This window comes from Carassius auratus, chromosome 50, assembly GCF_003368295.1.
Source record: "Carassius auratus strain Wakin chromosome 50, ASM336829v1, whole genome shotgun sequence".
Taxonomy (NCBI): Eukaryota; Metazoa; Chordata; class Actinopteri; order Cypriniformes; family Cyprinidae; genus Carassius; species Carassius auratus.
In genome coordinates, this window is record NC_039292.1 from 12,390,558 (window position 1) to 12,408,283 (window position 17,726).

Here is a 17,726-nt window from a genome sequence, read left to right on the forward strand (position 1 = left end):
CATCCACATATCCATCCAAAATGTTCATCATTTTAACGAAATAAGAAAATTGCATGTTATTTTTTAAGTGGGGTCTTGAATAAGCCATTTAACATAAGAGATGTTTATATATACACACTCCACAAGACAAAATAACTGAATTTGTAAAAATGACCCATTCAAAAGTTTTACATCTTAATACAATCAATCATTTCCAGAATGATCCTTGACTGTTTTTATGTTTTGTGATAGTTGTTCATGAGTCCCTTGTATGTCTTGAACAGTTCACCTGCGAGCTGTTCTTCAGAAAGATCCTCCAGGTCCTGCACATTCTTTGGTTTTCCAGCATCTTCTGCATATCTGAACTCTTTCCAACAATGACTGTATGACTTTTAGATCCATCTTTTCAAACTGAGGACAATTAAAGGACTCAACCATAACAATTACAAAAGGAGAAAACATTTACTGATGCTCAAGAAGGCAACACGATGCATTAAGAGCCGGGGGTTGTAAACTTTTGAACAGGATGGTGATGTGTACATATATTTTCTTTTTTTCCCTCTCATTTAGTACTGCACTTCAGAAGCTATTAAAAAATACATGCATGTTTTCCAGAAGACAAAATAAGGACAATTTACCCTGATCATCCAATTCATTCAGTTTACAGCCCCGGCTCTTAATGCATAGTGTTGCCTTCTTGAGCATTAGTAAATGTTTTCACCTTTTGTGAGTTCAGATATGCAGAAGATGCTGGAAAACCAAAGAATGTGGAAGACATGGAGGATATTTAAAAAAAAAAATACATAGTATGACACACAGAACTAATATTTAAGGGTATGTAAACTTTTGTACGGCAGGGACGGACTGGGACTAAAAAACGGCCATGGACTTTGACTAAACCTGGCCCAATGCAATCTGCACACAGAAACTCGACAACAGTCTGTCTGTGCCATCTTTGTGTTTAAACAGGTCAGGTATTTTGTCTTCTTCTGAGGGTATTTTGACAAAAAAACAAAAAAAACTCAAAAGGATGTGATTTCCTGACTTGGGACGCTTAAAGTAATTTAAAGCTGAGCTGGAGTTGGTGTCTTTCTCTGCTCTTGGTCTAAGCTCAGCCTGAATAAAAGTAAAAGCACAAAATATATCTTAATATTAGCTACTGCATGTGGCATTTTACAGCTAAAATGTTGAAGTTTAGCTGTTTTAACTACTGTAATCATTAAAAATGTAGCAACCTGAATATCACTTCCTAACTTCATCCCTAGCAAGTAACTCTCTTTCTCCTCTCTTGTTCAATACTTACCGTATTTTCCGTATTTTTTTTTATAATTTGGCTGGTCCTGTGACTTATAGTCAGGTGGGACTTATTTATCAAAATTAATTTGACATGAAACAAGAAAAATGAACTATGCTGCTCAGTGCTCCTGTAGTCTAGACTGAAAACATAGAGGGCCCTCTCGCGGCTGTAGACGGTAATGTTTTCTCTTGGTTCTTGGATCTAAATAAATGCGACTTACACTCCAGTGCGACTTAAACATATTGAAATAAACATATTGTTTGTTTATTTCTATGCTTCTTCAGTCTAACATCTTTGCTGTTGGTTTCTTCCTACTCTTCCACTTCTTCTCCTTACTTGGTGGCCACGGCCAGTTTAGCTGGCATCCAACTTAAATGTGCATTGCTGCCATCTATAGTACTGGAGTCTAAAACAGATTAGTGGGGGAAAAAAAACAGGTGATGACTGCATGCATGGTGGATGGTGGGCCGCCCCCCCCCGGCCATCCTGGAGTACCTGCCATTCTGTGATTCTCCAGATCACACAGATGGCCAGTCCGCCCCTGTTGTACGGGATAATTTTTATAAACTCTGTTATCATTTTGTCTTGTGGAGTATATGTATCTATGAAAAAACACATAACGGATGTTTATATATATATATATATATATATATATATATATATATTAGTGCTGTCAAAATTAGCGCGTTAACGCATTCGATTAATTTGAAATATTTAACGCGTTAAAATAAAATAACGCAATTAACGCGGTTGCAGTTTTTTTTATTTCCAGTTGTGGCCTATGTGTGTTCAACGTGCAAAGAAATATGGATAAGACCAAGGAAGGACTTTTAGACGGAAAGTTTCAGTATAAAACTCTGCCGGATTACTCTTCAGTCTGCCACAAGAAACAGCAACATTAAAATCATGAACTCAAATGTCATTGTTTAAAAAAAAACAAAAAAAAACAATGACTGTAACAGTGCGTAAATCAGACCTTTCTGTAACGCTAACGTTAATAAGCTTAAACGAAAATAACGAAATAATTGTGTAGCGGAGTATTTTTTGTACACCGTGCCGCGAACTGTCAATCACTCCTGTGCGCGTGCATCACTGTCCTCCTCAGCTGCAGCAACTTGCGCTCTCTCTCTTCATCAAGCTTTAAAACAAAAAGGGGACAAAAAGATCATATTGTCTTTGTGCATAGGCTATAGATTAATTAGATAAATGAATATCTAAATTTGTGCCTTGCCGTCTACGGTATTTTTTTAGAACTTAGAAAAAAGATGCTGCAGCCAATGAGCAGCCAGCGGGGGCTGCAGGACGACTCAACCTCCGCAGACAGTTTTTAATGTTTATCAGACAATAAATACTCAAGATTTTGCTTTAGTATAACTCACAACGAGTTTCACACACCTTCTCCGGCCACGTTGAGTTGTTGACACTTAACAGTGGGAAAAGCGACACATGCGCTATTCACTTGTATAACTTAAGGGTGAATGGGTAATGTAGTTTCTGCTCTGGGTGGGATGAATTAGGAAGCTTGCATTGTGAAGGGCGCTCTGAAAATCGGCAGTGCAGGTAAAAGATTAAAACCTCTATTAAAACAGATGTCCAAATGAGCGTACCGGTACGCTACAAGCACGTTCTGGGCGCACGGAGAGGTGGCGGTACGCTCAAGAGCTATATTTGGAAGTGGCGGTACTGAGCACTGGTGCCTACAGGCCCACTTAAAGCACTGGCAATGACTATACTTTGGAATTTTTTTGCAGTCCACTTAGAATTCAACATGGAAATCATTTTTGTTTTTTATTGGCATTGATTGTTTTGAAATTCAAATGGTACTTACATGCCTGTGTTTTTATTTCTGTAATAAATATGGCTTTCAAGCCAACAGTTAATTTGGAGGATATTGATGGTTTATTGCAGGTATGTTGTTTACATGAGAAAATCTGTTACAAGTTAAACAAAAATTCCAATAAACAATCATATTTTGAATTTAAATAGTTTCTTTGTCTTGAGTTTACATTAATTATTTACATTTTACATTTACATATCCAAAAAGTTTCAGTCTTTTAATTGCGATTAATCGCGATTAATTTTAAAAAATTGTGCGATTAATTAGTTACTTTTTTTTAATCGATTGACAGCACTAATATATATATATATATATATATATATATATATATATATATATATATATATATATATATATATATATATATATATATATATATATATATATATATATATATATATATAAACATCCGTTATGTGAAATCGCTTATTCAAGACCTTAATAAATTTAAAAAATAGCATGTAATTTCCATGATCACTCTTGTTTTATGAACATTTTGCATATTCCGCAAGGGGATGTAAACTTATGAGCAAAACTGTATATGTACATGTATATATCGACATTTATACACACACACACACACACACACACACACACATATATTTATATATAAAATCACACAGATCTTATAATTTAACTTGCTGTATAAAAAAACAGCATGTCCCCATTTCAGATAGCAAGCACATTATCACCTGTTCTGAGCATCTGTTTTTTCCAGCTTCTCCTGTAGTTGGATCCAGTCGATTAAAGCTTTGAAGTCACGGACGTAGTTATCCAACATCATCAGGACCTCCTGGGGGGGAGGGGGGCATGTGTGCTGTTAGTTGTGAAAGCCTCAATGAGATAAGGGTTACATGCAACTCTGATATTTGCTTAAGCACCGACCAACAATCAAAACTCAAAGACTTCTTGACTGTAAAGGATGTGCTTGCAGAGACTTGTCAAAAGTAGCAAGAGTTGTTCTATGTCAGGGGTATCCTATCTTGTTCCTGAAGGTTCACTGTTCAACCCAGAATTTAGCTTCAACCTTGATTAAACACACCTGAACCAGCTAATCGAAGTCTTGAAGATTGCCAGAAACTACCGGGCAGGTGTGTTGGTGCAAGCTGGAACTAATCTCTGCAGGACACTGGCCCTCCAAGAGCAGGACAGGACAACCCTGATCTATGAGCTATCAAAATGTTAAAAGTGGCAACAAATGTCTGAAATTGCCAATGTCAAGTCAGAGTTATTTCAGTTTAACAATCCACCAAACATACAATTTAATTCAGAACATCCAAATCGACCTCCCCCAATCCCTGTCATTATAGTTCAGCCCTGTTAACATTCATCTCAATGACCCCAGAGACCTGATCTGACCATGCAAGAGGGCCAGATCGGCCCCCCAGCCTGACATCTCTTTTGTGGCATTTTTGAAGGAACAATGAGCAGGGCCCCAGCCGAGACCCCTGTCAGAATCTAGTGAATTCTCTGCTAAACAGAATCCCGTACGAGCCCCCGATTCTTGCTTACACTGAGGGACTCGTGTAAACCAACACCCTGTTGTCTCTACTAAAAAGTGGGCATCTGTAGCTACTGGAGCACATCTCACACCCCACCACCCACCCACCAGAAGCACTTCATTCACAAATACCAGGAGGGGACAAAAAGAAAAGGACGAGGACTAAAGAAAAGGGAAAAAGAGTGGTGCTGCTCTTTCTTGCCTCAGTGGTCTTCCACAAGAGGTGCGGCTGAAATTACCAATTAGCTTTGCAAAAGGGGGCTGGCAAATCTGATTGAGGCTGTAATCATTTCTAGTTACTGGCAAAGAGTGTGCAGCGAATGAAGAAATGTTCATTGTCTATCCGATATTCGATCTGGGAGCGCTGTAGGGACTCTGGGGAATCCCTTGGCTCCAACAAAGATGCTAGAGAGTGTCGCAAAGCCTTGCACAACACAGATTAGAACAGCTCTACAACCTTAGACCTACCACAGGCTTTTAAGATAAAAAAAAAAAATGCTTACATTTACTACATCTGCCTCAATGCCAGTCATAATCAATCTTAATTTATGTGCTTGAATAGTTTCCTACAAATCTATTAATGAAGCAGTAGGTCATCTAAAGCTGTCAAAGTTGCATTGCTTAGTGTTCAGAGCCACTTCTGATGAACTATACATGATAAAAGTGGAGTGCATTTGAATATGATCCACAAGGTTCACTCCTTTGTAGGTATGCAGCGTCTTCCTCATTTGCAGTTTCAATTGCAATCCAGTTGTGGTGCATGACAATGGGCCTCATTCATGAAATACGAACGAAACAATTTTTGTGCAAAGCCATTCGGATGTAAACTTTCGAATTCATGAAAATGTTTGCTTTTTTTTGTGTGGCTGAGAGTTAAAAAAAAAGTTCATTCTTTGGATAAGACGCAGCACTTGTCATTGTCACTTTTTATCCAGCCGTCCAATCATTGGAGAAGAGGCAGGACAAATACTACAGCGTCTAGCCATCCTACTTGAACTTCTGAATAATGGAGAAGTTAAAGGTGCAATAGGAAATTTTGGAAAATGCTAATATTAGCCTGATAGCATTGAAAGTGAATGTCCCACCCTCCCTGCAATTGCCATCCAAAGCCATCATGGGTCATTCACCAGCGAGAAAACTTTACTACAAGTACTACAATACCAGGAAGGAAGACCGGATTGTTGATGTTTGTCTGCCATTCTCGCTCTGTCTGCACCGCGTGCATGAACGCGCTGATGACTTATCCTGTCTGCGCGAACAGGGTGAGCAGAAGTATGCAGATACATACATTGACAGGGAGATAGGAAAGCCATTTAAAACGCTCAGACAGAGTGATTTGATTGGACACACATTTCTTGGTCCTATGCCTTCCACAGAATATATAAATACAGGTACCGTATTTTCCGGACTATAAGTCACACTTTTTTTTCATAGTTTGGCTGGTCCTGCGACTTATAGACAGGTGCGACTTATTTATCAAAATTAATTTGACATGAACCGAGAGAAATCAACCAAGAGAAAACATTACTGTCTACAGCCGCGAGAGGGCGCTCTATGCTGCTCAGTGCTCCTGTAGTCTACACTGAAGACATAGAGCGCCCTCTCGCGGCTGGAGACGGTAATGTTTTCTCTTGGTGCTTGGTTCTAAATAAATGCAACTTATAGTCCAGTGCGACTTATATATGTTTTTTTTTCCTCGTCATGACGTATTTTTGGACTGATGCGACTTATACTCAGGTGCGACTTATAGTCCTAAAAATACGGTAAATACATTTCGGCCACTTAACTTAATGATTGCTACAGGGATGTGAAGAGACTTTCAACCAGCATAACAAAAAAAAAAAACTTCTGAAGACAATCACCTATTGCTGGTTATTCCATTTTTATATTCAGTAATATTAAAAATTAGATACTAGTAATACGTTACTGCCACAGATTTTAATAATCAAAGCATCCAGAGCATCTCAGCTGGAAAAACGCTGTCCCACCAAAGCTTTCTCAAACGCCATCAGCTGGCCACTTTCAGAAGAGTGCCTGGCATTTTCTCAGCTGGCTAAAAAATGCTTTGGTGGATACATATTAGTTGAATTTTTATTGTTAACCATGTGGTCTATTAGTCTTTTGTGCACATGCAGCCTTTTCACAAATGATTGGAATTCATTAACATACACGTTGAACTATCAAATCTAATGATTACAATATGTTTTTGAATCTGGAGAAGATTTTACCCAATGTGTTGACAACTGTATCACAATGTGTATCATATTGTGAGGTAGTCAGGAATACCCAAATTTCCTGTTCGTTAAGACACAATTCAAATGCATTCAAGATCAGGACCAGAGCCTGTGGTGTGACTGATGATCTGTGGGACAGCAGGCGATGCTCTGAAACAGGCGCACGTGTGTGTGTGTGTGATTGATGGGCAGTAAAGGGGGAGTGGCAATCGTGAGGAGAGGTCCACACTGCTTTTAGTTAATAGGGGAGTCAGACCCAGTGAAAGATGTGTCCAGCATCAGGCCTGTTGATTGGGGCTAGCTAACAACACTAGGGAATGGTGGAGGGTGAAACTGGCCCATAATGCAACAGCTAAGGGAAAACAAGTGGACAGGAAACAGCCGAGTGCCCTTAAAAAAAAATCCTTATACATTTAGAATACAATTCAGTTAATTTCAAAAGAATTATATAGACACTTGACGGGAAAATGCTTAATATGTTAACATTTTAACTTACTGGGTTATTCAGTCATATGAAAAATGAAATGACCTCTCAAACACACAAAAACAATTCTGATAGATAACATCTCTCATTTTCATAGACCAATTCACATATTCAGAAGGATAACAGTCTTGTCCATGGGCTGATGTGACATAAATCAAGCCTGAGACAAGGTAAGAACTAATTAGTTCTCTGGGCTGTGGGTTAAAGATGTGGGCGTTACTTGAATATGAAAATAAATCAACCCACCCGACAAAATCATGAACCAGCCAACACTGACAGAGGATAGAGAATCTGAGACACAGGTGAAACTGAGTGCTGGGAAAATAACCATTTTACACACAATCATTTCCTGCAAATGCTGTACCGAACACACACAGTTAAAATGATCCATAGTTCTTGTTTTACTGGGCACGATCCACCAATATGAAAAAAGCAAGATGTTTATTTTAACAGTTTTTCCATCACAATTTATACACTTTATTAAAAATTAAAAAAAGACACCTTTATGCAATTATGTAACAAAAGATGTGCCAGCAAATGCACATAAAAAAAAAAAAATCAGGTGCCGAATCATAGATTTATATCTTTATAAAGAAGCATTTATTTGTATGTAAAAGTCATTTCCTACTGTATCTCATCAAACAATCCTCTACAGTCACATGGAAGTGAACTCCAGATCTGTAGCAGAGCGCGGTCACATACACCGACTCATACCAGAGGGACAGGAAGTGTGAACAGATCCACCGGACATGAAACACACATTCACACAGGCCGGCTGTCAACAAGGTAACCTCAAAGCGGGCCGGTTAGCTTCGAGTGGTTGGCTGAACCCTGCTCAGCATAATTCTAGATTACACGCCAATCGATAAATCAGAGCCAGTTTAGAGCAGGGACGAGGGGCCCAAATACAGCCCGGCTCCACATACCTGCCAGGGTAAACACAGTGAGTGCCCCGACTTGGACTCTGCCAACCAAAGCTAACAGAGCTCAAACAAATGTCCCAAGACCAAACCGGACACAAAAACACTGTTGATCAACCTGAAGTGACAAATGGTTATTGCGATCGTTGCGTGCTGAGAGGTTATTGGTCATAGCGGCTGATGGTAGTACATGTTTTGCAATCAGCTTTCTGCTTTTACTAAAACTAAACAAAGAACCTGGGGTGGAAAAAGTGTTTTGTGATGTCACCTAGACCTCGTATCCTGACCCCCCCCCGCCACACACACACACACACAGACACACACACGAAAGGAGTGGGGCGGGGGGCCCTTTGTTTACACATGTCATCCATCTCCAGAAAAGCCCTGGAGAGGTGCAGTGATAATTCTCTCACCAAACCCCTTTCTGACACAAGCCAGAAAACAAAAGGAATGTGAGGAGGAGGAGGAGGATGAGCTTCATCGCAATGCTTCACTCCCTCTAGTGCTCATAGAGTGCATATACATAGATTATTTAATTTTTTTAATAAAAACTATAGCATTAGAAACCTATCAAATATTCCGTTTCAAATGTTAAGAGCTAATAAATGTTTGCTGACGGTCTGCGTGTCATATATAATCATACCCTGCACTCCACCACGCTCTGGTCGGATTCACAGGTGACGTAGATCTCATCCACTGCTCTCCGGAGATTATCGAACAGGAAGGCCCAATATCGTGCTCGGAGGTCCACCTTCCGTGGCTGCCTCGTCTTTGTGGGGCTCTTCTCAGGTCCTTTGTCCAGTATCGACCCAGGTGTGCTTTTGCAGTCCAGTGTTGAGTTCTGTTAAGAGCAGATGAGAGTATGTTTCAGATAGTCTAAATACCTCTATCTGGCCAGATGAACTTTATGGGTTGACCACTGTTTTAACAATCAGTGTGTGATGATATTTAAACACTGGGGTCAAGTTCTGGAAGACTTAAGACCGCAATAAATACGAGGCTCTGACGCCCTCTAGTGTTTAACATTAGTAAGAGATTGGTATTTGGAGCTTTCCATTTCAAAGTTTCCTGGTTAAATTATTACTTTTCCTTGAAGCAAAGAAACATTTTCTTCTGATTTAGACCTGCTTGTTTATTTTCATATCAAGTATTTTTTTGCCTGGCTCCAGATTTGTTGTGCATGCAAATAGAGACATTATATAATGAACAGTATTGTATGGCAGTAGTGTTTTCAGTTACTCTAGGTTTTAAAAAAAGATTCAGAAACTAAAAACTATTTCTTATACAAATGAGTCGCACCTGCTTTTTGTTCCTGTGGACCCCGGAGTTGATTCGTTGAGGTCTTGCATTGCTGTTACCGTGAATCTTCGATTTAGCTGCATGTGAACAGAAGAACACGGTCAGATTAAAAGCAATATAAATATCACATTTCTTTATGTGTCCACTCCAGAGTATCCCACCTAACAAATTTACATGGGTGACATCAGAGCATTTATTGTGAATTTATTGTAACTGAAGACCTATTTAACGTTCAGATCCTGAAATGAAACAAGGCTCTGTATGAATTTAAATCAGGAATACTTAATCAATTTTGCTGAAAATAATTGTAAAAGAATTCACAATTCTTTATTTCAATCATGAGGTTACATCACTATTTAGCATAGGATCAATTCAAATGTTTGTAATGACATCATGCATGCTATCGAAAACAAATTATAAATAAATAAAAAAATCATCCATTCTAAATATAGCCATTGTAATACTACTTGCACAAAATAATAATAATAATAATAATAATAATAATAATAATAATAATATTATTATTACTAATAATAATAATACAAAAGCGATAAAAAAAGAATTAAAAATAATTAATACAATAAATAATTGTATTTAATCATTCACTGCATGTATATTATTTTATTTTCAATTAAATATTATATTTATTATTTAACATATATTTAAATAAGCATGTTTTATTTTTAATTAATTCTAGAATAAAAAAATATAATAACACACACATATACATACATACATATATATATTTTTTACTATAAAGTAATTTGCGTCAGAGTATTATTTATTGCACAAATGTTAGGCTTTTTTTTTTTTCGTGTGTCAAGCAAGAATGACACCAACATGACATTCAGAATAATGAAAACTAAAAACCAAATGAAAACAAATCATAATAGCTACAAATAGGCTTCAGTTTCTTCATGCAAAAAAAAAACAAAAACAAAAAAAATTCATAATAAATTTCCCTTGGTCCAACTTTATATTAGTTGGCCTTAACTACTTTGTACTTGCATGTACACAATAAATGCATTGTACTAAATGAATCATTTAAATGTATGTTTTTAAATTGTTCTTATATTTGTATAAATACTTGCATGTACTTACATCTGTAATTAATTTCTGTAATTTCATTTATACTTACACCCTTACACCCTAACCCACCCTCAATTGTACCCAAACCTCCAAACCTGTCCCTAAGCTTCCCCGTATCTCTCCTCAATAGCAGCAACAGTGTATTTGCAATACAGTATGAACTCAATAAGTGCCTGTACATTGGATTTATTTTTTGATGTAAGTACATAGTACTTAAAGCCACTTAATATAAGGTGGAACCTTTTCCTTATTTACTTTTAGGGCTGAAATACGACCTAGACACTCCTCTGTTTTATTACTCTATTACATCTTTAGCCAGTGCTTGATTTCATAAAGTATCTTTGAATATTAAAACTGGTCTGGGATCAGGGCCTGTATTGTGTTGTCAGTATTAACACAGGATCAGCTTTCTGCAGTCATCAGCCTCTTCTAGTGAATATAACCCTCCTTATCAGGATATGAGGGGACAGAACTGATTCTCAATCAGCACTTCTAACTATTAAGTGTACACTTAGTTGTGTTTGCTCCGACATAACACATATTGCAGTCCCCAACTAACAAAAGACCCTTGTGGTGACCTGTCAGGGACACTGTCAGAGAAACAGAAGATCTGGGTCAGCTTACACACACACACACACACACACACACACTCTCTACGCCAAAGAGTGTGCTGTAACTCCAGGTACAAGAGAGGGGATGACAGATTTGGAGCACTTGTTCATCGCCCACATTTGCTTTGCAAATGTTGTCTCTATACAAAGCAGGATGTATTTGAAGTGGAGGCCTGATGGGCGATGAGCCCCATGGGATGAGAGACTGTTTCTGACTGCAAGAGAAATGCATCGCATGTAATATTTCATTTATTTTTGAACACGTTTATTCATTTATTTGATCAAAAATGATTGTCGATTTCAAATAAATGCTTTGGATATTTTTATTTTTTTTATTTTTTTCATCATAGAATCCTGAACAAATGTATTATGGTTTGGATTAATGTTTTCAACATTGATAATAATAAGAAATATTTCTTGAGCAGCAAATCAGCACATCAGAATGATCTCTGAAGGGTCATGTGACACTGAAGACTGGAGGAATGATGCTGAAAATTCAGCTTTACATCACAGGAATAAATTACATTAAAAAAATATATATATTCAAATAGAAAAACAATCATTTTAAAATGTACAAGTTTTTCCCAAAATTACTGTATTGTTGTAAATAAATGTAGCCTTGGTGAGCATAAGAGACTTCTTAAAAAAATAAAAAAATAAATAATAATAATAATGATAATAAATAAAAACAATTAAACAAATAATTAAACAACTAAATAAACAAACATAAATAATTAAATACACACACACACACACAAAGATATACATATATAAACAGCTTACTGACCCCAGACTTTTAAATTGCAGGGTTTATATTATTCTTAAAAAATTATTGATAAGAAAAAAAAAAAAAAAAAAAAAAAAAAACTTAGGTTTCCCTAACTTGGTGTGGTTTCTCCAAGATCTACACCCTATTTACCAAACAACACAATGCAAATGCCAGCTTTCCTATAATATGTGTGCATGAGTGCGTTTGAATGGATCTCACCTTCTTCCTCCTTGCTCTCCACTGGGACGCTCCACGCAATGAGGTTTCGAGCAGCCCGGCCTTCCTCGGCCACGATCTTCCTCACCTTATCATGGCTGTTGGACCGCTGGAAAGAGGCCTGTAGCAAACAGAAGAACCACATGCAACTAGGGGTGGGGAAATAGTTCAGAAATAAGCTCCACAAATAAAGGAACAGTTCACTCAGAATAGAAACATTTCTCATCCTCAGAACATCCAAGATGAATAGGAGTTTGTTTCTTCATGGGAACATCATTTCATCATTCTATCACTTGTTCACCAATGGATGCTCTGAAGTGAATGGGTGCCATCAGAATGAGAGTCAAACATCTGATAAAAAACATCACAGTAACCCACACCACTCCAGTCCATCAGTTCATGTCTTGAGAAGCGAAAACTGTGTGCGTTTAAGAAACAATTTGAGCATCAGTCCTGTATTTTGAGTGGACCATTTCTTTATTTGTGGCGCTTTCTTTTAAAATAAAGCTATAAAGTAGTCTCAGACGATATATCCTTGTCCTTTTCATAATCACAGCCACAGATAGAGCTCTTAGCAACTGTCAAGAGTGAGCTTATTCCGTCCAAGATTTGAAGACGTTCGTCATTATAATAATTACCATTAATTCACACCACTTTCTTGTCTCCTTATATGACTTTCCAGAGGTGATAATATAAGCACAAGTGATGCCAAGATCACTGGTTATTCAATGTCACGTCAGCAGCACCAGTAGAAAGACAAACAGTGGTATGTTCAATGCACACATGGATCCTCAACCACTGGTCAGTGCGGTTTGGCCTATTAAAGGGGTAGTCCACCCCAAAATTACAATTCTGTCATTAATAACTCACTCTCATGTCACTCCTAACCCATAAGATCCCATAACCCCCTTTTTTTTTGCTGAAATCCGAAGGTTTTCCGTCCGTCTGTAGGCAGCAACACAACTTCCACATTCAAGGTCCAGAACGGTAGGAAAGACACCATTTAAGTAGTAAATAATAATATAACCAAAAAATATATAATTTGGCATATAGTTAATTATTCAGTTGTTTGTTGGCAATATGCCACTGTTACACAAACGCAAAGCTGTTCCATCTGTCACATTCTCTCACAGAGAAGAATATTTAATAAGGCTCACTGGTTTTTACACATGCATAAACATTGTACAGTCCTCCCCTGCCACTATCTCATGTCCTCAGGGTTAAAATACACAACTGACCTACTTAGCCGATGACAACAGCCTTCATTACACAGTTTTACTCTCTAGAGGTCGGGAGATAAGCATGAATGAGGCTTTGAGATTTCAAAACGAACCATTTTTGCAAATTAAAAAAGACGACACGCAAGAAAATGAGCTTGTTGCCTGTCAGCAGGGTGTTTGGATGGTAAATATTTACTCTGGGTTTTCCAGGTTTCTGGCAGCTGACTGGCAACGGAAGGACTGAGTCTACATTTGTCGTGCATCTCGGCAGAAGGGGGAAGCCGTTCCTGATTTAGCATCCGTCCGTGCAAAACAACCAAGGTAAAAGTGAGAAGGGTGTATCTGATCTCAGGTCAGTGCTCCATGCATGTGTGAGACGAATCGGGCTTATGACCTAATCACCAGCAGGCCCCTTGACACCCGAGGTCACTGGAGTTAGATTGAACCGACCCTCTGTAGAACTGCAAAACAAGGACATCCAGCTACAAAGAACTGCTTTCAGGATGAATAACAGAGCTGCAAGCCGCTGCAAGGATAGAGTTTCAAGCGCGTCTAAATGCAGAAGCAGAAAGAACGAGGAGAGGACAACAGAAGGTACGTACAGAGTAGAAGTAGAGTCTGTAAGCAGGTTCCTCATCCATATCCGGCCCTGACATGCTACCAAGTTTGTTTATGGCAACCTGTTTTCCCCCTTCACCAGCATCTCCGCTGCACGAATGGCCTGTCATCGTCATTTGACAGCTAGACCAAAAATAGCCCCGTGGTTGAGCGTGACTCCTGCTAGCTCGCCGAGTAGATGCCTCTGCCAATCAGCAGGACAGATTCCTCCTGGACATAGGGAAAATCTCTCTGCAAAGTCTCAGCCGCACAGCGACTCTGCCGCTACTGTTTTGCAGTCTTAACTGTAGCATAGTCACGCTCCAGAGCTGGGCCGAGTACTGTGCAGAGCTCCGCTCTCTGTGCAGTCATGTGCACACGGCAGGACGCCCACTCGTCCAGCATGTGCTGGAGGCGGCAGGGCTGTGTGTCAGCGCGTCTGCATCGGACACCACGCAGACTCAATGACCACCTGGAGCTCGGCGGTGCAGAACTCACACTGGGATACAGATGTAAATAGAGACACGGCAACAAGATGTGGAACAGACGCAGCCGCGAGGATGACAGCGTGCAAAAATATCTACGGTTTGAAGACAGCAAGATTCAAGCCGGTATGTCACCTTTTTGTAAACAAATTATTTTATATAATATTTCATTTATACAACTTGTTTTTTTTAAACTAATGAAAATGTACTAATTATATATGTATATATATATTTTTTTTCAACATGTTTATATTACTATCATTTGTGCATTCAAGCTTGAATAAATAAACAGCTTTTTGTCAAATGATCCAAGTCAATTTTGTCAATCAGACATTGATTTGGCGATTCAAAAATGAGCAAATTTACTTGGAATAAAACAGCTGGTTACTTGATAAATAATTTGCTCAGGTAACTTGCTCTCAAATATTAAACAAAAATATAACTGTAAAAACAACCACAACATGATGATGTACCGAAACAGATGCTCAACAATTCTTTAAAGGGTTAGTTCACCCAATAATCAAAATTATGTCATTAATAACTCACCCTCATGTTGTTTCAAACCCATGAGACCTCCGTTTATCTTCGGAACACGGTTTAAGATATTTTAGATTTAGTCCGAGAAGGAGTCAATCTGTTGTTTGTTATCTGGCTCGGCTCGGTGTTCATCTCTCTCTTCACAGCAGTTCAGTCAGTGTACTGTTTGAGTACATGAATTACTCCGGGATATTGGTTTGTTTGAACTCAGGGGGAGTGTCAGCCACATTAAACAAGTTAACAGCTTAAGTCATTTGTGGATTAATGCGTATTAGAGATGCGAACCGTTTAAAACGATTCAGTTCGATTTGGTGAACTGAATGATTTGTTCGTGAACCAGAAATCCAGCTGCTTTGATTTGAACTCTCTCACACAGACACGGAAGAGAAGACAATGTTGAATAAAGTCGTCGTTTTTGTTATTTTTGTACCAAAATGTATTTTCGATGCTTCAAAAAATTCCAACGGACCCTCTGATGTCACATGGACTACTTTGAAGATGTTTTTCTTACCTTTCTGGACATGGACAGTATACCGTACACACAGCTTCAATGGAGGGACTGAGAGCTCTCGGACTAAATCTAAAATATCTTAAACTGTGTTTCCAAGATAAACGGAGATCTCACTGGTTTCGAACGACATGAGGGTAAGTTATTAATTACATAAATGTATTATTGGTTGAACTAATCCTTTAAGACTTTTAATGGCTTTTTCTGGCCTGGAAAACTCATGACTACGATCACTTTATTGCTGATGCTGTCTAAACAGACAAACCCGGTTCCACAGACAATATTTACTATAACTCCTTCCCTCTACTTTCACATTTTGTAAAAACAACACTATAGATCAAGTAATCCAACAAACTGATGCCTGAGTTCAAGTTCTGTCTCAGTCTTCCATGTTCATGTATTTATTTATCAAGCAACTTTATACTAAGCAGGATAAAATAGATTTAGATGGTCATACATCGCAAAATAAACACGTAGATTCAGGTCTAGGACCTGAAGGGCGTTTCTGGAGTCTCTGTGTTCTTTTTGTTTTCACATATTAAAATCATTTAGAGCCAATAATTTCATGTTTTTTTTTTTTTGAAAAGCAGCCTTGCAATATATATATATATATATATATATATATATATATATATATATATATATATATAAAATAAAAATGGGATGCAAGATCTAGTCATTTACACCACCCATTACATTTATTTGACTGCATTTCCTCGTTATGCTAATGCGATGTTGCATTGTGTTACTTTTGTGTAATGTTATGCACAAAAGAAAACAGTCCCTGCACACTGTAAATTAGTGCGAAAGCATCAAAAAGGTTTAATAACAATGTTTCGGTCACATGACCTTCATCAGGCATCTTCAAAAAGAAGAATTTCACCATTTTTTGTTGACAGATAGATAGAGTGTTACAGTGGTAACAAATAAGCATCCAGTGTAAGAATGACAGCAACAATAACTGTAGCAACGGAGAAGCACTGTTCGCATAGTAACTCAGTAACTGTGACAGCTGCCTGATGAAAGCCTATGAAGACCAAACATGCGCTTTAAGTAGACAGCTCGCGATGTTTTGAGACAGCTGTTGTTCGTTACCTTTAGGGCGATGTTGATGGGCGTATTCTTGCCTTTGCCTCCTCCGTGAGAGGACCCAGAGCTGTTGCTGGCCGACCTGTCTCTGCCGTCCCCGCTCTGAGCCAGTCTGAGCCCGAGCCGGTGCTGCTGACCCCCGCCGCGGCGGCGCGCCTCGTACCGGCCGTCCTTCGACATGAGCCCGATGTTTAAACGAGCGTCTTGGAGCAGGACACGGACTTCGCAACCAGAGGGTGAGAAATTAAACAGGCCTCCTCCTCTTTTACACTGAGCGCTCACGGATCGAACAGGACGCAGAGAGACTGCGACGCCCCCCGCTGGACAGGAGGACCGTTACCGACTCCACCTCCGCCAACCGTCAACACTGTAACCACAGTGCGACAGTTCCCGCCAAAAGTAGGGTTCCTTAAATAAATACTACATCTTTTTTTTCTTCTTCATAATATTGAGAACATGTTACGATCGACCACTGACTAACACCACGTAATTAGCAAAACAACCTGTAAAATTAGTTTTAATTTTAAATCCGAAACTGAATGGTGGATGCCACATCACGTGCACGATGTGCATACCTGTCAAGTATCCCGTTTTGGCCGGGAAAGTCACGTATTTTACCCTTCTTTCCCGCCGTCCTCCCGTATTTTTTTTTTTTTTTTTTTTTTAACCTGCGTTATTAATAAAATAATACTAATAAAAACATTCCCAATCTGAGCTCTGTCACTAGTCTCGCGATAACTGCCACCTGTAAGTAGTCTGTCGCGAGGGGTGTGTGAGGTCAGGTGACATGAGTTATAACGCGGGAAAAACAACAACAACAAAAGAAAAAACCGAGACGGATGATGGATGCTACGATAGAGAGTGAAGGCACACCTGCCAAAGTACCAAAACCCATGTGTAAATACCAGGATAAATGGGACAGCGAATTTACTTTTTTAAAGAATGCAAAGTCTGCAACAAATTTGTACAACAACTCAAAGATTAAAAGAAAAGTTATGTGAAATAAAAAGAAAAACTGTAAAAGAAAAGCAATATGAAATGAAAAGAATGTGTG

The 17,726-nt window shown here is 38.6% G+C and overlaps 1 protein-coding gene across 5 annotated transcripts in view; it reads right to left on the bottom strand.

Annotated features, from left to right (window-relative positions):
• LOC113067034 (S phase cyclin A-associated protein in the endoplasmic reticulum-like) overlaps nucleotides 1-17,060 on the bottom strand; it is a 109,349-nt gene extending 92,289 nt beyond the window's left edge. The window contains exons 1-5 of one of the 5 annotated variants that reach the window (XM_026239237.1): nucleotides 16,679-17,060; nucleotides 12,240-12,357; nucleotides 9,552-9,628; nucleotides 8,896-9,093; nucleotides 3,806-3,906 (exon numbers count right to left, since the gene is read on the bottom strand). In XM_026239237.1, the coding sequence (XP_026095022.1) occupies nucleotides 3,806-3,906; nucleotides 8,896-9,093; nucleotides 9,552-9,628; nucleotides 12,240-12,357; nucleotides 16,679-16,852 (668 nt within the window). In that variant the 5' untranslated portion in view covers nucleotides 16,853-17,060. Of the gene's footprint in view, nucleotides 1-3,805; nucleotides 3,907-8,895; nucleotides 9,094-9,551; nucleotides 9,629-12,239; nucleotides 12,358-14,058; nucleotides 14,611-16,678 lie in introns of those variants that run through there. The other 4 variants (XM_026239236.1, XM_026239239.1, XM_026239238.1 and 1 more) reach the window with 4 other exon arrangements.
• Nucleotides 17,061-17,726: the final 666 nt, after the last annotated feature.